Genomic DNA, 22,940 nt, shown 5'->3' with positions numbered 1-22,940 from the left:
AGATTAGAAGCTCTCTGCCATCTTGTCCTAGTTGATATCTTCGTCAGAGGGTAATGTGTAAAATGCATCTACATAGAAAATGTAAATCTTCCTACATAAGTTGCCTAGCAATTCTTTACTATGGTCAGTGTCACACCTCTCACATGCAGAAACAACGATATCCTGTACGTAAACTGCATCTGATAAAATGAACAGATTGAGGTCACATTTATTTAGTTTTTGTATGATGCACTGTCCGAAATACACATGCCCATAAAATTTACTCCATCCAAATTAAACTTCTGTATGCTAAAACAGATAGAAATCTGTAATGGCTTGTCACAGAAATTGTGTAACATTAAATGAATAAAAAAATTAAGTTCAGTTAGATTAAAAATATATACAACTGCAAACGATCATGGACAAGAGTAATTGGTGGTAATGACATTAGATAATTACTTTAATATTTATACTAACTGCCAAATTCACTAAACTGGTCATAGTCATTCAAAATTAGCATTTGTTTGTGTGGATATACGGTGATCATATCACAATAGTAGTGGGAGAGTTTATCTTGGCTAATATTGACAATGAAAACTACACATGTTACCAAAGGTATACACAAACGGTACTGCAAAGTAATCTTGAACACATTACTACACAACTGTCTGAATCAATTAGTCCAGTAGCCTGCAAAGAGTTGTGGTTAAGCCTCAAACATATGACAAATTGTGCTATTGTGAAAAGCTTAACAAATAAGGTAATAAATGATGAGAAAGATGCATCTTTTAGAGACTGTTACAAAAAAATATTGTTACACATTCACTTCAAACTAGATTACAGGTAAACTGACGGAGAAAACCAAATGGTAACACATGCATCCATAAAGGAGGCTATACATAATGCCGACAATTTCTACAACCAGATCCTTCAGAAAGACCAATCTGAAAATACTAGTAAGTTCTGTTCCTATGTCAAGTCAATAAACTGATCCAAACCTTTCATTTGGTCTCTTGTGGATCAGTATGCTATTGAAACTTCCAACAACATGCAGATGGCACAAATATGAAATCTACAATTAGAAATACATTCACATATCGGGATGTTACTATCATACCAATGTAAAACCACCACATATACATTCAAATGAAAGGTACTGAAATAAGCTTAAATATTGAAAAGCAGAAGTACTGAAAATGAACAAGATCCTGGTTCAGTTACTGTTAAATTTTACATTTAAAACACCATCGAATTAGCTTCTTACCTGCTCAGTTCATACTTACTGAGAACCTCATGAGCAAGGGAAAATCCCCTGTGATTGGAAAAAGAGACCAGATGACTCTTGTTTACAAAAAAATGGCAGAAGAATGGGCACACATTATTACAGATCAGTACTCCTAAAGTCTGTCTACTGCAGGAATCTCAAGCATATTCTATGCTCAAACACAAAAAAATTAATGAAAGGAAGGAAGTTTCTCTGGAATATTCACCATGGGTTTAGGAAAAAATACAGTTTCTATTTTTCATTCACAATGTCTGCAAAGAATAGATGAAACCAAACAGGTATATTCTGTCTCCCTAGATTTTCACAAGACATTTGAAACTGTGCCAAATCATTTAGTAATAACCAAGATATGATTTAAAGGATTATATTCTCAGGTACATGACTGACTCAAGAAAGTTTACACTGATTTAACACAGTATGTCATACTGGATTGCAAACATTCAACAGAAATTGAAGTAATTTTGTAGGAAAGTTCCAGTAGAACACACAGGGAGAGGCAAGTGGGGAGTACAGAAAGGGTTCATATCGGATACATGGTTCATATCGGATGCCCATCTGCCGGTTCATCTATAGTTTTACTGCCGAGTGACAGGTTCTTATGTGCACTTACACCTTGGAAGTCATGGCATTAGAAGTATTGGTTTTATATAATCTGCAGATATACTTCCAGGGTATGAAAACAGTCATCATGCAGGGGGAAAAAAGTAAATAAATGAATGGAAATTGTGGATTTGGACTTTCACTCAGTTTAACATAGATTATTTTATCATCTTTGATTTTAAATTGTCTGATTGTCCTTCACATTATGTACAAGCTCTTTAGATGTAGTTGCCTGACCTATAATGTTATTTGTCTTTCCATTTTTTTCATGTCCCCATTCTCAAAATATGATTATGAAAACCATTTTCATGAAGCTACTGAAGCATCAAAACATGATAATTATGAAATTTACATGGCTTAAATATTTTCATAATACCAGTTTGAGAAATACCCAGAAATTTCTCCAACACTTCCAACGGCTTTTTGTGTACATTTGTATCATGCAAGTAATTACACAATACGAGGCAGAAGAAACAACAACTAGGACAGAAATTTTTTGTGAGTAACAGTAATTCACTGTTTGATGTTTTTAGTTAGCACCCACTTTCTTTGACAAGAAACACATCAACAACACAATTAATAAAGCACAAGATTATTTATTACAGATGTTAAGACCCATGTATATGTTTCTTTCAGATCCACCACAAATAATGTTTGTACTAGTCATCCCTATCTGTGAAACTAGATGAACTCCACTGCCAAACTAAAGTGAGCCTGACAGATATTTCACTTACTGCAGCATAAAGTAGATTTTCCTTGTGTAGGACAATAAACAGAAATGGAAAACCACTTTTAACATTATATCTGTACGCTTTGTTTGGTACAACAAGGTCAAATCAATGGAAGTTGTTCTTAGAAGGGTATTGAGTTAAAGAAGGGGCCATGTACGTATAAACAAGATTATAGGGGATATGTTCCAATAAAAAAGAAGAAACTAAACGAGGTGAAGATTATTGTATAATACATACCAGATGAGCAGAAACCATTTTATAACAGCATTTGCCAGAGCTTTGCTGTATTTTGCTTATAGTTGTATTTTGAGTACACCATGAATAAACCTGTGTGCTCATAACACACATTTTTATTGCTATAATGACTACAAAAAAATATAAATTTGCATAGCACAATCCTTCAACTGGAAACATAATGGTAGTTGCCTCATAAACATTGCCAGGTTTGAAAAGGGATGTTCTCCAGTACACTCAAATTCTATTATGAACCACAGTCAATGGCTCAAGTATATTGTAATGATGTATATTGTTCCACATTGGGGCCAATTGCTATGTAGCAACTTCATGACACCATGCTTAATCCCACTGCGTAGTAAATCAGTTTTTTGTCCCTCCTAAAAAATTTACTTTCTGGCACATGACCTCTTTTCCACCTCACTGATACAGTTGTTTAGTTACTTAGGAGGACTGTAACTTTTTCTCATGGGATTTAACACTCCAATAAAAAAAATAGAAATTCCAGTTGAAAAATTAAGTTACTGCTGATTTCACCATTAAAATTATCATCTGTTAGAAAACTGATAGCAATATTTATTTCCCCCTTTGTATAATTAGGTTTGCTTACGGAGGATTTGTTTTGTTATTCATATTTCTCAAGATACTTTGATAGATATTTCTGCATGCAGCATATACACACAACTGAAGTAAAAAGGAATAGAACCAAAATCTTCAATATACTGAACTTGAAATAATTTCAGATAGAGGCCTGTAAACAATTTAAGCATCTTTGCACATGATGTAAATGTTCACATGCACCATAAAAACAGGCAAAGGTTGCTGCACAGCATGATATATTGACAGCCAACATTCACTGCCTACTGGCATTTATATATAGGCACAAAACACTGCAGAATATTTATAGATATGTGTCAGAAAATCAACTATGGTGAAGAAGGAATTCAATCTAAAATCTAACACAACAGAAAACCTGTTGTTCGAAAAAGGTATACTGCAGTCATTAGAGATTAAAGATGGTACATATAACAAAGAAAAATACTAACTTCTTACGGCCTTTTATGTAACAACTATCCTGCAGACCAGACTTTTTTATTACATCCGTTAGTAACTGGCGTGATGAGTTCTCGTATATTGTTCCCAAAAAGTTACAGGTGAGGGATCGAGATGACTTGAGATCCAAATCTTTAGGTTTCACATCTGGGAAGCCACGGTAACTGGAAAGAAAAAAAAGAATAGAGAGAGACTGGTGAGAAAATAAAACATGTCATGTAAAATCTGTAATGGAAATAAATCATCAACTGCTCACTGAAAATTATGAGCACACAGGTGAGAACTGCCAAAGGCTCTGGTCACTCTCACAAGGCATATTTGACCATTGTGCTCCTAGCTATGTTAGGCTTTATGGTTTATCAAAGCAACATCTTACAGGTTTGACAACTACAAGCAGCACTGGCTTATGCAGCCATATCTCCTAAAACAAAAATAAAATAAAATAAAAAAGTTGAATAGTGATGAGTTTAACACTCCTACATCTAATTCACAAAGGGCCAGGTGTCTTTAATAGGTGAAAATTTCATTTATCAATCCTGGAAACAGTCATATGGTTCCATTGAGTGAGTGGTCTACAGTTGGCCTAGTTAGAAAAGCAGTTTCGCTCATAAGCTGCTGCCATTTTAGTCTACTGCCTTTTAAGGTCTTGGGTCATCTGGTACCACTCATCTTTCTTTCTTCTGTTACAAACCATATTTTGGCTGTTCTAATACAAGCAAACGTTTTTAATTTGATATAGCACAGAGCACCATGAGTGGCTGTATCATACAGATTTGGTAACATACACCATTATTAAACTTCCTGGCAGATTAAAACTGTGTGCCCGACCGAGACTCGAACTCGGGACCTTTGCCTTTCGCGGGCAAGTGCTCTACCAACTGAGCTACCGAAGCACGACTCACGCCCGGTACTCACAGCTTTACTTCTGCCAGTACCTCGTCTCCTACCTTCCAAACTTTACAGAAGCTCTCCTGCAAACCCGAGTTCGAGTCTCGGTCGGGCACACAGTTTTAATCTGGCAGGAAGTTTCATATCAGCCCCACTCCGCTGCAGAGTGAAAATCTCATTCTACACCATTATTCTTTATCTTGCCCATTGTTTTCTTGAAAATTCTGTTTCCCATCTGGTACTATTTAGACTGTATGTGGTAACTGGTAGAAAGGAGCTCTTGTAGAATGCTTTTCTGAAAGAAAAAAAACTAACTTTATTCTGAAGTAGTAAACACATGCTGTTTTCCATCTTTTAATGTTACAATTTCTTGGAATGTGCACTTATCACAACTTCTTTTCTGTATAATGTAGTATTAGTATTTATCGTTAGGCAATGAGCAGTGACACCAAAGTTTTTTGTGACCTGCCTTGACACTAGAATGCTATTCAGTTCCTTTTTATTTCAATTTCACTTCTGCCTCATTCAACATCATTAATCATGGCAAGCAATTTAAATTCAGATAGTTTTCAGAACTTAATCCTCTTCTTTATTTGCATTTGTCAGAACTTAATTCTCTTCTTTATTTTAAATACTACATTAACGAATAAAAGCTTGTATTGTATGTTGTCTTGTTTTGGGCTGAAGCAACTGGAACATTGATTACCACTGAACATAACTTTGGAATTTTTCATTCATCATTTTGACTTAATAAATATGTGTGGTGTACATCTATCTTCCACACATTACTAAGTCTCTGAGTTTTTTATCACCACCATAATCACTAGTCTTTCAATCAAGGATAATAAAGGTAATATGTTCCTTTTCCTCATAAAATTTCTCAATAATCAGCCATACAGGTAATGACTAATCCATTGTAGTCATATTTTCCTAAAACCATACAACTGTTCTTCGCTGCAGTTCAAAGGAAGCTCACATCACTATTTTATGACTACTACTAATCTACTATATGCAGTTATCAAAAATTGAAATATTTATATTTCATTGGCATCTGCATTTCATTAGCATCAAATGATGCCAAATGAAGGTAGTGTGTTTTTTTCTGAAAACGAAAGAATAATTTCATAATTTAACAGAGTTGCAGATGAAAATGTGAGCTTATTCATAAGCTAATAAGTCATGTTTCAAAAGTAATGTTTGACACTCAAGTTAAAATTAATTATTTTATGCATATACACTAAGAGAAATTTCCTGTATCACTTTAAAGAAATTAAAAAGGAACTGTCCATATGATTAGCTTGTTATCTCCTGTAATCATTTATAGCCTTCTAGATTACAAAATATAGAAGTATTGAACCGTACATCTGAAGACGACAATGACGATGGCGACGACGATACCTCGATGTCATCATCGAGGAGGGACATTTAGAATTGTGCTTCTTGTTGGTGTCAGAACCAACAGAAAATACCAGAACCTGTGTTTCAGTGATGAAATGCAATTTTAAGTATAAAACCTATAACCTCTATTTACACAAAAGGAAAAGTCATGATCTGGTACTCATGTGAAGAAATGTAGCAATAAGATGTGCAGTATGGTTAAAATTGATAACATACTGGAATAGGATAATTTAATTTTTAAGAACTCTAAAGTCAGTATTCAAAATAAAAGCGCTGTGGTAGATGAAAGTGTTAAAGCACATAAGTGGGGACAAAAAAAAAAATTTTTTTTTTGAAATTTACTACAGATTTAAATGCAAAGCAGCAGAGGTATTCAGAGGAACTATCAGTCTTCTCATAGGATAAAACCTGAGAATACTGATCAGCTGAGAGTCTGCACTACAAACCAATACCAGTGATAGGAACAATATGTTAAGAAGCCTTACAAGGGAAAGCCATTAAATTTTGTCACTGCCACAAGAAAAAAAGTTATGTAATTATTTTTATTTGCTTGCATGTACATAAAAGCAATCCTGATACATACTGAAATCCCCTAGCCACAGCACAACAGCACGCTGCTACAGGAGCGGAAACAAACTGATGCACCCCATTAATAAAGTCGAGTACATACTATGAGTAGTCATCAAGTTTTAATTATTACTTCGAAAAATCGAGTCGAGTAGTGAATTTTTTGATGTTTGCATGTAAATGTCTAAAGTCCTGGTATATACTGAAATTATTGGGCCTCAGTACCACACCACACAATCAGGAGTTAGTACACACTGACACACCCCCAACTAAATTTTATCAATGGGCTGTGCCTCGTGTCTTTGCTCCTCTGGCAGCATGCTACGATACTGTAGCACAAGGATTTCAATGTTTACCAGGTTTGCACATATGTATTTGCAAAAGAACAAAAAATTAGTTATGTAATTCTGTGTATTTCAGGTGATAATGCAAACTTTATAACTATCTCTTGTAATGCTTACAAGAAATGTGGTAGGAGAAATCTGTTCTTCAGAAATTAGACATCGAAAGCAGCAGTAAATCTCAAAATATCACATTAAAATGCTTAGATTTATGACAACAATAAGGCAGTCAGTGCCTCTTCAGCTCATTGTGGTATACTCCGTGACAAAGTAGTTCACAGGTGAGTGGCCAGATGTCAGTGTCGAAGATGAAAAGTATTTCGGCAAGTGACCGTGTTGCCATCATCGTGTACACTGACGAATTGACTGCTTGGGGGCTGGAGTTGCATTTTTGTCTCTTTGTCTCTTCCTCTCTTCCCCTCCCCCCCTCCCTCCGACCTGCCACTCTGTCCGTCATCTATGCCCAGCATAATCTCCCCCACCCCTCTCACTGACACGTTGCTCCGTACTCGTACGTGTGCCGGCAGTTCGAGTCCAGGTATGCAGGCTGTGTCACCTCTGCTGTTCCTCCTCTTGCCTCCACACTTGGTTCATAGTGGGATACCTCCTTGCTCTTCTTAATCAGACTCAGTGCAGGTTCCCAAGCCTTACTAAGGATATAGCCGCTATCACAATCGATCAGTGGTTCCCTCACTCAAATCTCGACAGATTCTTTAATAACACAGTTCCAGAAGTTAGACATCTTTGCGATTGGTGATAGTCTTGCAGGGAGCATCACATAGTTCTCTCTCTGATACACACTCTAATTTTGATGTCTGACATTCAGGACCTCAGAGAAGACTAGAAGACTGATACTGATCCTACCAAGAGGGTGGGGAAGATGACTATAGTGTTTCTCAAAGAATCCAGCTTGCCAGACAACTTTGTTAAGAAGCTACTACAGACAGCACCAGATCCACTGAGACTTTATGAAGAGCCAAAACCCCACAAAGATGCGGTGTCTTTTAAGACCCACTGTTACCAACATCGGTGTCCTGGTGTACTCACTTGCTAAGCACCTGAAGAATTTGCTTAGCCCCTATGTCAGGAAGTGTTCACATCACATATGCAACTCCATGGATTTTGTCGGATGCTTATTTCAATATCTCATATCTGTGAGAATGTGAGGCATTCAACACTGCTACAGTAGTTCCATATTTGTGAATACATTTTTAAGCGAAGAATTTCCGATTTCCACTCTGTGTCAGCTGTCTTCAATTTCAAGACCAGACTGACCCATGACAAGACTGTATGGAATGCTTGGGTCTATTCACTGACTTTACCCATACAACCAGAATTTTTTAGGATATTCTGACAGATCTTACATGAGGATCTGACAGCGGAAATCACTCCATGCTTCACTCGTATATCTTTTCACGGATGCACCTAATTAAATTATGTTTCTCTGCGACTTTCCCAGCACTCTCTTTTGTAGTGAGCAAGTAATAACCTGTGTTTATGAAACAATTCTCTCAATGGTAGCATTAAACCGAGACGGGTATTTGCTGTCTTTTATTACTTCACATGGTATGTTTTTGTCTGGAATATGGTTGACCTCTTTAAATTGAATGTCCTCAATTAATGTTTGAAATAGGTTGATAGTGTGCACTGATCAGCCAGAACATTCAATCATGTACCTAATAGCTGGTATGTCGACCTTTGGAACGGATAACAACATCGACGCATCGTGGCACGGAAGCAATGAGGACTCGGTAGGTTGCTGGAGGGAGTTAGCACCACATGTGCACACACAAGTCACCTAATTCCCGTAAATTCCAGAGAGAAGGGTGATGAAATCTGAGGCCATGTTCAATCACATCCCAGATGTGTTCAATTGCGTTCAGATCTGGTGTGTTGGGGGGGGGGGGGGGGGGGGGGCAGCACATCAATTGGAACTCACCACTGTGTTCCTCGAACCATTCAGTCACACTCCTGGACTTGTGACATGGCACATTATCTTGTCGAAAAATGATACTGCCGATAGGAAACGTGACTGGGTCTGCAACCAGTGTACGATACTTTTTTGCCATCACGGTGCCTTGCATGAGCTCCATTGGATGCCCATGTGAATGTTCCCCAGAGCATAATGGTGTTGCTGCCAGCTTTTCTCAATCCCACACTACAGGTGTCAAGGAGCTGTTCCTCTGGAAGATGACGGATTCGTGCCCTCCCTTCGGCACATTGAGGAAGGTATCTCCATTCATCAGACAATGTGATATTCTGCCACTGCACCAACATCCAGTGCTGATGGTCAGATGCCCATTGCAGTCGTAGTTGCCAAAGTCATTGTGTTAACACTGGCACATGCGTGGGTCATCAGCTGCAGAGGCCAATCGATAGGAGTGTTTGGTGCACTGTGTGTTCAGACACACTTATACACTGCCCAGCATTAAAGTCTGATGTTGGTTCCGCAATAGTTCACCACCTGTCCTGTTTTATCAGTCTGCCCAACCTACAATGTTCAACATCTGTAATGAGTGGTGGCCGCATAACCCCACAACATCTGACGTAATTTCATCTTGGTTTTGTCACGTGTTGAAGACACTCACCCCAGCACTCCACGAACACCTGACAAGTCACTGAGTTTTTGAAATGCTCGTGCTCAGCCCCCAGTCTATAATGGTCAAACTTAGATTGATCACATGCCTTCCCATTCTACACATGGACAGCATGCTCACTGATACTACGTGTCCCATGCGTGTGTCTGACTAACAGTCATTCCTCGCCAGGCGATGCTGCTATCACCTGGACTGGTTTATATCAATAATAGGTTGGTGGTGAAAAGTTCTAGCTGATCAGTGTATATCTAACAGTTTGGCATTTGCCATTGGGACAAGACCTTTTCACAAAATTTCAATCACCAACTTCCCTTTCCAAATGTGAAAAGATCCTGTAGACTCCCACTTACATAGGGAGCAACTATCATAATAATAAAATAAGATAAATCACAGTTCAGAAATAAAGATTTAGGTGTTCATTTTTCCCGCACACTATTGGAGAGTGAAAAGTCAGAGAAACAGTCTGAAAATGGTTCAATGAACCATCTGTCAAACACTTTACTGTGAACTGCAGAGTTATCATGTATGTGTAGAACAGCATCATGCTCACTAATCCCTCTCTTTCTGGTGACATTTTCAAAAATATCAGGTTTACTCCCTCCTCTAACATTTTTTTTTTCATATTATTTTGTATGCGATGCATTATATTTCAGATTAAAATATATAAAAAAGAAATTCATTTGTTACAATTGATAGGTAGTAACATTTAAAATTACTCTTCTTTTAAAAATATCGGAAATTACAAAATTTCTGGTATACTTAAAATTCATCTAACTCTAGTTATTAAATTTATTTCTGGATTTATTTATAAAAATAATGATATGATTTGGTGAAGAAAGTTTGTAAACTCTTTTGCTTTGTGAACTCTTTGGACTAATGTGAGTACCGCAGAATGTAAGTATGGTGGGCATGCCTCTGATGGAAGTAGATGTTTTCTAAGTTTGTCACTAACAATGTAATTATTGTTTTTTTTGAATGTGGAAAATGTAAATACGGTGTGATGTTGAAAGATGTAACAAAGGATAAAATTCACGAATAATACAGGCAAATCTTCATAAGTTATTTAGTAATCAAGAATAATGAGTCACCCTCCTCTAACATTAAACTTTTTTCTGTAGAGGTAACTGATACCATATACACTAACAATTCTTGCACAGGTTCAGCTGCAAGAATGTACCCCTAGACAAGACTTTGAGCCATCAATGACGACGACGACGACAACAACAACAAACCAAATTTCCAGTTTTCCTCCTTATAAGTTATCACCACACTTTTTTGTTTCATATATTGGTGTCAAAACAGGAAGTTGCATTCAGTTCACTTTCTACATCAGTTTTTCTTGTGCTGTGGTGTTCTCACTGTTACAAGCAAGTATTTTGGAGCTGTTAATGTCAGTTTTGAGTCCAAGTTAAACAACTGCAATAATTCTTCAAAATGAGTAAAATAGATAGTTTCTTACATGATCAGTAAAAAAAGGAAGGCTCGCAGAGTTTGTTGAATCTACACATGGTCAAGAAAAGAAAGATACTGTTTATCAATGGCCACAGTGTTGGACACTGTTGCAGAAAAATCACTTTTGTCAGAGAAATGAGGAGTTGCGTGTCAAGAATAGAATGTTGGGCAATAAACAGTGCAATGATATCTGAAGTCTAGCTGTTAATAAAAGGATGGGAATGAAAATTTCAGTGGAGAAAGCAAATGGTAAAATCAGTCATTTTGGAGAATTCCACAAACAACAGTTAGGCCAATGTCCCTAAGAAAAAAGATACACAATCGCAAGGAGAGTGTGGGGCAAAAAGCTTACCAAAACATAATATTTGAAGGAAAAAAGAAAACAATGGTTGAAGTGTATGATGTTAAGAATTCCACTGACAGTTGGCAAAATTTTTGTTTTATTGACACACAACTGGTTTCGCAGCCTAAAGCCTCATCATCAGGTGCAACCAACATCGTAAAGAACAATACACAGTGTCTCAACTATATAGATTATTAAAAGTAATAAAGATAATATCTAACATACACTCACAGTGTTAAATGGTCATAGGTGTAGTCATCACTCCTAGTCAAGATATATTATTCAGTGAATACTGTCTACATTACATCCTGGCGAATAAGGGTGACAAGGAATGATCTGTTAATTTTGTTAAAACTGCTGGCGGGTGGATCTTGTAGTTATAGATCCTTATTTTAATATTTGCCAGCATCTAAAAGAAGGAAAGACATTTTATAGTGAGAGGACACTACAGAAATTTTTTGTGAAAAGCCATATTGGCTATTAAATAGTCACTACTAACTTGTTTAGTAGGAGCACAATGCAAATTTCTGTATGGAATGGTATAAGGTGGCACTTTCTTACTGGTATGATGGCAGGGCAACCCGGATGTCGGAGAGAGTAGAAGTGGCCTGCACAAGCGACTAAGTCAGACTAACAGGCTGGTGGAATGGAAACTATCTTGAGGATGGTGTGACATCATGTGCTCATGACTAGGAGCACTCGGTTGCTCTATTTACAAGCTAATTTAATACTTAATTTTCTTATGTACTAATACTTGATTGTATAAATAAGAAAAATTTAATCCTAATTGATTACTGAATATGAACTGTGCATTTTTTATTTATTTTTTTACACCTGAAAATGTCTATTTCCTCTACTACAGGGTGGCGCACGAAATGTGTTACCAATTGTTTCTTTCACAATTTACGATGCACATTAGATATCCCGCTGGGATCTCTACAGCAGTACCAGCAAAGCTTGGAAAAACAAATGAGTTAAGAAATGATGTGTAATTCACGATACTGCCGCTAGGAGACTAGTAAGCAGCAATGGCTGACAATGAAAGACTGACGACACAGCAACGATCAGCAATTGTGTTACTTTTTCATGAAACGAAAAGCCTTGTTGCGACTCAGAGGCATTTTCGACAACAGTTTAACACACGATGGGTCCCTTGCAAGAAGACCATCCACAGGTTGTACAATAAATTTGTACAGGAAGGAACAGTATTGGAAGCGAAGCGACCTCAGCCTAAGCCTGTTTGTTTGCCGAAGAATATTGAAGCTGTACGAGTTGCTGTACAGAGAAGTCCTGGGAAATCGTGTAGAAAGGCAGCAGTGCAACTGGGAATATCCAGACGCTCCGTTCAACGCATTCTTAAAAGTGACCTCCATATGTACCCATACAAGATGATCTGTGCACAGAAGCTCACTGAAGAACACAAGCAGCAGAGACTACTATTTGCTCAGTGGGCGGAGGATAGGGAAGAAACTCTCAACAACGTTTGGTTTTCAGACGAGGCGCATTTTCATTTAGACGGTGTGGTTAACAAACAAAATGTACGCTTTTGGGCCACTGAAAACCCACAAGTGCTTCATGAACGACAACATTATGCTCCGAGGATTACAGCGTGGGCAGCAATTTCCAGTCATGGACTTATTGGACCCTTTTTCTTTGAAGAAACTGTGAACAGCGAGCGTTATTTGAGCATGCTTTGCAATAGCTTCATTCCACAGCTTCTTGCTACTGCCTTGCCCTTCAACACACAGTGGTTCATGCAAGATGGAACAAGGTTACATACTGCAAACACTGTGTTGGAGTTTTTACACGAGCATTTCGACATGTGGATCATTTCACTTAGGTTTCCAGGTCGCTTCAATGACGGACAAAATTGGCCCCCCCAATAGTCCAGACCTCAATCCATGTGACTTTTTTCTTTGGGGGTACCTACAGGAAAAAAAATTCCCGAAATGTCCACATGATTTAATGGAGCTCAGAAGACTTATTCTTCAAGCTTGCAGTGAAATTACGGAAGACATGTGCCGTAGGGTAATCACTAACTTCAGTGTTTGTTTGAAGGAAGTTAGGAAACGAAATGGTGGACATATTGAGCATGTGCTGAGTTAGAACAAATCTCCATGGATAGCTCTTCATTGTAGTATATGTTCCTTTCAGATTGTATTGACAATAAAGTTTATATTCAAAAACAAAATGGTAACACATTTTGTGCGCCACCCTGTATATTCAAAATTTGTTTTTTATTTTTTTTATTTTTTAAGAAGTATTTTTAAATTTTCTGAAGGTTTTATGACACTGTGCACCACTTTGGGTAAGTGTGTTGTTAATGCGGACCAAGGATTATTTAAGTTAAGGTGTTCTTGCAAACTTCTGCAAAATGACCTATTGATTTGCCATATGTATTTCTTAGGGCAACCACTGCCCCTAATGCAGTATATACCCACTTCATTTTATTTATTTACCACAGCTTTTTCTTATACCTGAGTTTACTACATAGATCCGAAGGCATAAAACAAGCTGGAAAAATGTTTTTAGGCTTCACACATCTGCCTGCTTTTTTGGATAATGCACCCAAATATGTTATTCGACTGAAATTAGTGTTCTTTTGATTGGCTGGTGTAAGCATTAAATCTGCCTCTGACCTGCTATGGGAAAGAACATTTTTCTTTTTTAATATACTTCTATTAATTGTGGATCAGAGACAGATTACAACAATACCTTAACTCAAATAATCCCTGATATGCATTAAGAATGCACTTCCGTGAAGTGGGGCACTGAATCACCAGACCTTCAGAAAATTTAAAAATACTTCATAAAAAAGAAAAATTTTCATTGTTTCTATGATTAAATATTAGTATGTATTCAAAAGGGGAAAGGGACAATTCAAGTTAGATGTAGGGGGGCTTCGCAAAGTTCAGTGGCAGTAGGAACAGGACTTCTCGTCAGGTGAATACAGGGTTATAAATACAAAGTCAAATAGAGGTAATGCAGAAGTAGGTTTAATAATGACTTAAGAAAATAGGAATATGGGTTTCTGTGAACAGCAAGGTGAAGGCATTATCATAGCCAAGATAAACACGAAGCCCATACCCACCACAGATTACAAGTTTATTAGTGAACTAGCTTTGCAGATGCTAAAAAGATTGAAGAAAGGTATGATGAGATAAAAGAAATTGTCCATATAATTAAGGGAGACCAAAGTTTAACTGTGATGGGGGACTGGAATTCGATAGTAGAAAAGGAAGAAAAGGAAAAATAATGGGTGGATATGGGCTGGGGGAAAGGAATGAAAGAGGAAGCCGCTTGGTAGAATTTTGCACAGAGCATAGTTTAATCATCACTAACATTCGGTTTAAGAATCAGTAAAGAAGGTTGTATATGTAGAAGAGACCTGGGGGCATCGGAAGCTTTCAGACTGATTATATAATGGTGAGACAGAGATTTTGGAACCAGATTTTAAATTGTAAGACATTTCCAGGGGCAGATGTGGACTCTGGCCATGCAGATGTGGGCTCTGACCACAATTACTGGTTATGAGTTGTAGGAAATTAATCAGATGGGGCCTGGATAAGTTGGAAGAACCAGAGGTGGCTGAGAGTTTCAGAGGGCACATTACACAATGATTGACTAGAACAGGGGAATCAAATACTGAAGAAGACAAATAGGTAGCTTTGAGAGATGAAATACTGAAGGCAGCAGAGGATCAAATAGGCAAAACAAGAAGACCTAGTACAAATCCTTGGATAACACAGGAGACACTGAATTTAACTGATGAAAGGTGAAAACATAAAAATTCAGCAAATTAAGCATTTGAGTGGAAATACAAATCTACAAAATGAGACTGACAGGAAGTGCAAAATGGCTACACGGAAATGACTAGAAGACAAATCTAAGGACATAAAGCACATTTCAGAAGGGGAAAGATAGACACCACCTACAAGAAAATTAAAGACACCTTTGGAGAAAAGAGCAGCACCTGTATGAGTATCAGCGACTCAGATGGCAAACCTGTCCTAAGCAAAGAAGGGAAAGCTGAAAGATGGAAGGAGTATATGGAGGGTCTATATAAGGGAGATGAACTTGAAAGCAATATTATAGAAAGGGAAGAGGACACAAAGAAGATGGGATGGGAAATACTATACTGCAAGAAAAATGTGACTGAACACTGAAAGACCTAAGTTGGAACAAGGCCACAGGAGTACACAAAATTCCATCAGAGCTACTTATAGTCTTGGGAGAGCCAGCTATGACAAAACTCTTCCAACTTGTGTGCAACGTGAATGAGAATGGTGAAACACCCTCAGACTTCAAGAAGAATGTAATAATTCCAATTCCAATGAAAGCAGGTGAGAATATTACAGAACTATCAGTTTAATAAGTCATAGCTGCAAAATACTAACACAAATTCTTTACAGAAGAAAGCAAAAACTGGCAGAGGGCAACCTCTGGAGAGATCAATTTGGTTTCTGGAGAAATGCTGAAATGTGAGGCAATACTCACCCTAAGACTTATCTTAGAAGATAGGTTACAGAAAGACAAATCTACATTTATAGCATTTGTAGATTTAGAGAAAGCTTTTGACAACGCCAACTGAAGTACTCTCTTCAAAATCCTGAAGGTATCAGAGGTAAAATAGAGGGAGCAAAAGCTATATATAACCTGTACAGAAACCAGACGGCAATTGTAAAAGTTGAGGGGCATGAAAAGGAAGCAGTGGTTGAGAAGGGAGTGTGAGAGGTTGTAGCCAATTCCAGTGTTATTCAATCTGTACATTGAGCAAGCACTAAAGGAAACCAAAAAAAATTTGGAGTAATAATTAAAGTTCAGGGAGAAGAAATAAAAAACTTTAAGGTCTGCTGACAACACTGTAATTCTGTCAAGAGACAGCAAAAATTTTGGAAGAGCAGTTTAACAGACTGTACAGTGGCTTGAAAGGAGAATATAAGATTACCATCAGCAGAAGTAAAACAAAAATAATGGATGGTACTCGCATTAAAACAGGGACAGCTGAGGGATCTAGATTATGAAATGAGACACTTAAAAGTAGTAGATAAGTTTTGTTATTTTGGCAGAAAAATAACTGATGATAGCTGTCATAGAGAGGATATAAAATGTTGACTGACAATGGCAAGAAAAGTGTTTGCGAAGAAATTTGGTAACATTAAATATAGAGGTAAGTGTTGGGAAGTCCTTTCTGAAAGTGTTTGTATGGAGTGTAGCTACAGGAGATAGGCAAAATAATGTGAACAGTGGTAGTAATCAGATGGTTGTGTTTGATGGTCAACACAGCAGGTAAGGCACATGTCACGCTGGACTGTCTACGTTCAGTATGGACCAGACATCAGTGCGGGTTGTATACAAGTAGTGCACACTTCATACTTGCAGTCAGAGGATGAGGTCAACGTGCAATAATAGACCTAACAGGGTTCCAAAGATGGTAGATGGTGGGGACCTGATTAGTTGGAGCATAAGTAACCAAGACAGCCAACTTATTGAACATTTCAAGAGCAACTGTTTCAACAGTGATGACAGCCTACACAAAACATGGAAAAACATCATTGTGTAAACATAATATTCGACGCGAATCAAAACTAAATGGCAGAGATCATTGTAGCTAACATGAATTGTGTCAGAACAACACAAAACTATGGCAGCTAAAGTGACTGCAGAGGTCAATAGCCATCATCAAGACCCCGTATCTATTGACACTGTCGGCTGAGAACTCCATAAAGTGAATATTCATTGATGAGTTGCTATACCGAAACCATTAGTGAAGACAACCAATGCAAAGAAGAGTAAAACATGGTGTTTGGAGCATAAATCCTGGACATCTGATCAGTGGAAACACGTCATATGGTCTGACAAGACTTTTCATTATTTCCAACATCGAGCTGGGTTTACAGCTGGGGAATTCCATAAGAAGGCTACAGTCCTGACTGTTTGATTCCAATGGTTAACCATGGAAGTGGAAGTGTGATGGCGTGGGCAGCCACATCGTGGTATTCTGCTGGTCCCATCATTACTCTCAAAGGCCATGTTACAGTCAATGATTATGTGAACATTTTAGGTGATCAGGTGCACCCCCACGATTCGAGGAACATGCAACTGAACTGCAGTGTCTTCCCCAGCCAGCACAGTCCCCAGACTTATTATTGAACCCTTGCGAGCGGTATTTGAGTGCAGACTCAGGAGCAGATTTACACCTTCCTCATCACTACATCAGTTAGAAGAAGTTCTGATCGAAGAGTAGCATAAAATTCCACTGGAGACTACACAATCATTATATGGAAGTGTTCCAAGAAGAATCACAGCTGTATTACAGGCAAATGGGGGTCCAACCCCTTATTAATAAACCTTTTCCAAGTACAGGTGTTCACATTATTTTGCCTATCCCCTGTATGTATGGAAGTGAAAAATGAATGATAAACAGTTTAGACAAGAAGAGAATACAAGATATTGAAATTTGAATATTAAATGAGTAGGTCACATAACTAATGATGCGGTAGTGAAAATAACTGGGGAGAAAAAAAATTTGTGTCACAACCTGGCTAGAAAAAGGGATCACTTGGACACATACTGAAACATTGAAGGATCACAAATCTAGTATTAGAGAGAAGTGTGGGGGATAGAAATTGCAGAGGGAGAGCAAGAGATGAATACAGTAAGGAGATTTACAAGGATGCAAGTTGACATAGTTATTTGAAGATGAAGAGGCTTGTACAGCATAGAATTGCATTGACAGCTGCATCAAACCAGTCTTCGGACTGAAGACTATAACAACAACATTAGTATGCAATAAAATTCAATATTAAACTGGCTTGTAGAGGGAGTGACCCCTCTGTCATGATTACATGATGTCACACCATCTACAAGACAGTTTACATTCCGCCAGCCTGTTAGTCTGTCTTACATCACTTGAGCGGGCCACTGCACCTCTTCCTAACATCTGTGTTGCCCTGATATCACACCAGTAAGAAAGTGCCACTTTACACCATTCCACACAATAATTTGCACTGTGCCTGACTGAACACATTACTGGTTACTAGTGACTATTTTATAGCCAATTGCGTCCAGCCAATTGCAAGCTGACAGACTCCTCCCTAGGACGACAACATGATGGCAGTGCTCTCTACACAAAGAGAACATAAGCGCTGCACCCAACTGGCCGCGGTCCATTTGAAGACTTCCAGTTCTGTGAGTTCTACAGCAGCGAGTTCAAGAAGAGCATCAAGACTAGTCACTTTCTTGCTACTATGTCGCATTGTCTATACTGAAGAGATTTCTTGTTTTGTCTGTCACCCTTTGCCTGTGACACATCTGTATTTCACAAAGTTAAGTATTGTAATCACTTCCTTTTGCAATAAACTTCATTAATATGATTTGCTTGAATTGATCTGAGAAAGCAGGTTTCCTAGGCACCCCATATTTGATGAGTAGGTAGGATACAACACTCTCACTATAAAATATTTTTTCTTCTTTTAGCTGCTGGAAAATCTTAAAAAAGAATCTACTACTACATGATTTATCCACCAGCAATTTTAACCAAATTAACAGATAACGTCTATGTCACCCTTTGTTCGCCAATGTAATGCAGACAGTATTCACTGAATAATGTATCTGCACTAGAAGCACCTGTGAGCAACTAACCCATATTCATTGTTATTACATGTGTAGTTCTTCCAAAACTTTCAGCTCCAGAGAGTCTTTTGCTATAGTTAATAGAATTATCAGATGTAGCTGCAAATGGAATTGTAAAATCTTCAGTCATTTTGAGGATTTAGGACTCTCTAGAGATTACTTAAAGGTGTATCTATTGTCTACAACTTTTGATGGTGCAGCCATGCAATTTGGCATGCAGAAAGGTGTAAGGAGCCTAAGGCAAGAAAAGTTTCCTAATATTATTTCCTGGCAACATGTTAATCATTCCCTCGAATTGTCGGCTAGTTAAACAGTGAACAGTTACATGGTGAACAGAGTGGCAGCAGTGAACCACTTCAGGAGTTTTATGAACTAACTTTACATAACTGGATCTTCAGGTTCCTAAAATTGACAGAATTTTATGCACTCACAGGGTTACATCTAGCTTTCACACCGTTTCTGCAGTGTTGCAAGACTTTGAAGCCCTTATCCATCACTTTCAGAAAGAAAAAGAAGACAGATCATGAAATTCAATAGATCTGAGCTCCACAAAAAGCAGTTCTGCAGTTAGGTCATCTGATTTTTATAAATGTCTGAAAAAAGTTGTTGGAAAGTGACTGCTTCAAGGAGATGATTCCGATTTGTCTGAGTGCACTATGATTTTAGATTCTAAGTATTGGCCAGAAAATCCTGGGAAGTATCTGACAGGGAAGGAGGAAGAATTAGAGATAATAGAAACACATTATAACAGAATTCTGTGCGAAGAGGCACCAGATATTAGGTTTCTAAATAAAAAAAGATTGGTAACTTTCAAAAGTGGTTACAGAAAGAACAAACTACATCTCATAGTAGAGAGACCAGGAACAATGAGATTGATGTTACAGGCTGAGAATAGCGAATAAATGTAAAGAACACACAAGTAAGTCTCAATTGGCACACTGTACAGTAGCGGTAAACTCTATGTGATTATCAGGGACACACTTTTGAAGAAATACACATAGCTAATGCTAAATATAAAAAAAAGGTTTTCAATATGTAGCTATCGTTAAATACAGAAACAAATTATTTCTGCCTACCATGCAGCAGCAATAAAAATGCAACAAAAGTGACAACATTGTTGAGTTCTGTAAGCTACCACGTGAGGTGACACAGTAGTTAACACACTGGATTTACATTCAGGTTGGTAGCAGCTAACACCCTTGGATTACTTGGAGAAAATGAGACTACATCATAAAACAGGACAGTTTACTATATTCTTAGGTCAAACAAGGCACCGCAAGACAGCACAAGAGAGAAATCAGGAAACTGTTATCTCACCATCACATCAGGCAGATCTATGCATGATCTAATGTGAGGTCTGCTGTTGAATAATCACTTACTCACATACTAAGCTGCAACTGTTGCCTACAACAACTGACCAGATATTCATGTTCACACATGAAAATGCACTGGCAAATCTCGAAGCTTTTTGTACTAGAAGAATAATTTCCTTGATTTCTCTGAATCATTAACTTCCAACGTAAGACACAACAATATCAAACAGTGCCTCAGTCCCAGAATGACCATGACCCCACAACCAACACCCAGGGACACTGCCAACGGACGCCTAGATTTTTCAAGGTCCAGGCAACACAAAAACTGTTTAAACATTGAAGATTTTCAACTAAAAAGACTTGACTTGCAGAATGATTGCTGTGTACGGACGCAGGAGGAGCTGACCACTGTTTGTGAACAGCTGAACGTGCTGACGGCCGCGGTCTTCAGGCTGCTGCCTCGGAGTGTAGCGGCAGTGGGGAGCCTGGTGCACCGCATGGTACACCCCAGGTGTTGCATGCTTCACCCACGGTCCCTGCTGTTGAGACATCTTCACAGGTAGCGGGCATGGTTGGGCTACCCTCTACCAAGGGGAGTGGCAGGTTCAGCGGCGTTCGCGTCGCACGAGGCGGAGGGTCAATGTGGAGGCTGGCCATGTGGCATCGCCTGCTCTGCCTGTGAGTGGACATGTGGCCACTCCTTCAGCAAGGTCCTAGCAGGCACACAGAGGGAGGGGTTTATTAGTAATTGGGAGCTCCAGTGTCAGGCAGGTGATGGAGCCCCTCAGGGAAATGGCGGTTACAGCATTGGTGATTTCAGCCGTAAATAGAAATATTTAAAAAAAAGGTAGGAAGATTTTTCTGTTTAGCAAAAGTGACAAAAAGCAGATTTCAGAGTATTTGATGGCTCAACACAAAAGTTTTATCTCAAGTAAAGATAGTGTTGAGGATCAGTGGACAAAGTTCAAAACCATCGTACAATATGCATTAGATGAATATGTGCCAAGCAAGATCATAAGAGATGGAAAAGAACCACTGTGGTACAACAACTGAGTTAGAAAACTGCTACAGAAGCAAAGGGAACTTCACAGCAAGCATAAACATAGCCAAAGCCTTGCAGACAAGCAAAAATTACACGAAGCGAAATGTAATGTGAGGAGGGCTATGGGAGAGGCATTCAGCGAATTCGGAAGTAAAGTTCTATGTACTGACTTGGAAAAAAATCCTAAGAAATTTTGGTCTAATGTCAAAGTGGTAGGTGGATCAAAACAAAATGTCCCGACACTCTGTGACCAAAATGGTGATGAAACAGAGGATGACAGACTAAAGGCCGAAATACTAAATGTCTTTTTCCAAAGCTGTTTCACAGAGGAAGACTGCACTGTAGCTCCTTCTCTACATTGGCGCACAGATGACAAAATGGTAGGTATTGAAATAGATGACAGAGAGAGAGAAAAACAATTAAAATCACTCAAAAGAGAAGGCCGCTGGATCTGATGGGATACCAATTGAATTTTACACAGAGTACACGAAGGAACTTGCCCCCCTTCTTGCAGCGATGTACCATAGGGCTCTAGAGGAGCTTAGCGTTCCAAAATAATGGAAAGGGGCACAGGTCATCCCCGTCTTCTAGAAGGGATGTCAAACAGACGTGCAGAACTATAGACCTATATCCCTAACATCGATCAGCTGTAGAATTTTGGAACATGTATTATGTTCGAGTATAATGACTTTTCTGGAGGCTAAAAATCTACGCTGTAGGGTTTCGAAAAAGACGATCGTGTGAAACCCAGCTCGCGCTATTCGTCCACTAGACTCAGAGGGCCAAAGACACAGGTTGCGAGGTAGATGCCATGTTTCTTGACTTCCACAAGGCGTTTGTTATAGTTCCTCACAGTCATTTAATGAACAAAGTAAGAGCATATGGACTATCGGACCAATTGTGTGATTGGATTGAAGATTTCTTAGATAACAGAACATAGCATGTCATCCTCAATGGAGAGAAGTCTTGCGAAGTAAGAGTGATTTCAGATGTGCCGCAGGGGAATGAGGGGAGTGTCGTAGAACCATTGCTAAGTGTTGTGTACATAGTTCTGCATAGTCAGCGCGTACACAACTTTCCCACTAGAGCGCGCCCCGCTAAGCACAACAGCACAGACGCAGCACTCGTCCGTCTCTGCTCTAAGAGATGGCGCTGCCATAAAGACGGACCAAATTCTACTTCCGCCGATCCGCATATTAATATGCAACGCAGCCAATGAGATTGCTGCTAACATAGAACCTTTTCTCCTCGCGGATCACACTCACGCAGTGATACATGAACGCACGAGACCTCCGATTAGTCAGTCTGCATTAGTCTATAGGCAAGTTTCAGTCTGCGCCTAATAAGATTATCATATTCCTGTACATAGCCATGAAGATAAATGTATAGACACTTTTGTCAAGTATCAGAGATATGTGAGAATAAGATTAACATACCAAAACCAAAGGAACTTCAGATTGTCAATTGTAAATAGCATCCAGA

At 38.5% G+C, this 22,940-nt stretch overlaps 1 protein-coding gene across 1 annotated transcript in view; it reads right to left on the bottom strand.

Annotated features, from left to right (window-relative positions):
* The window catches only part of LOC126470340 (ribitol-5-phosphate xylosyltransferase 1-like), a 40,701-nt gene that overhangs the window by 4,571 nt on the left and 13,190 nt on the right, over positions 1 to 22,940 (bottom strand). The window contains exon 3 of the mRNA XM_050098128.1: positions 3,876 to 4,046. Coding sequence (XP_049954085.1) covers positions 3,876 to 4,046 — 171 coding nt within the window. The remainder of the gene's footprint in view (positions 1 to 3,875; positions 4,047 to 22,940) is intronic.

The sequence above is a fragment of the Schistocerca serialis genome, chromosome 3 (genome assembly GCF_023864345.2).
Source record: "Schistocerca serialis cubense isolate TAMUIC-IGC-003099 chromosome 3, iqSchSeri2.2, whole genome shotgun sequence".
Lineage (NCBI taxonomy): Eukaryota > Metazoa > Arthropoda > Insecta > Orthoptera > Acrididae > Schistocerca > Schistocerca serialis.
Note: the sequence above shows the minus strand (reverse complement) of the source record. Positions and strands in the feature narration are given on the sequence as shown.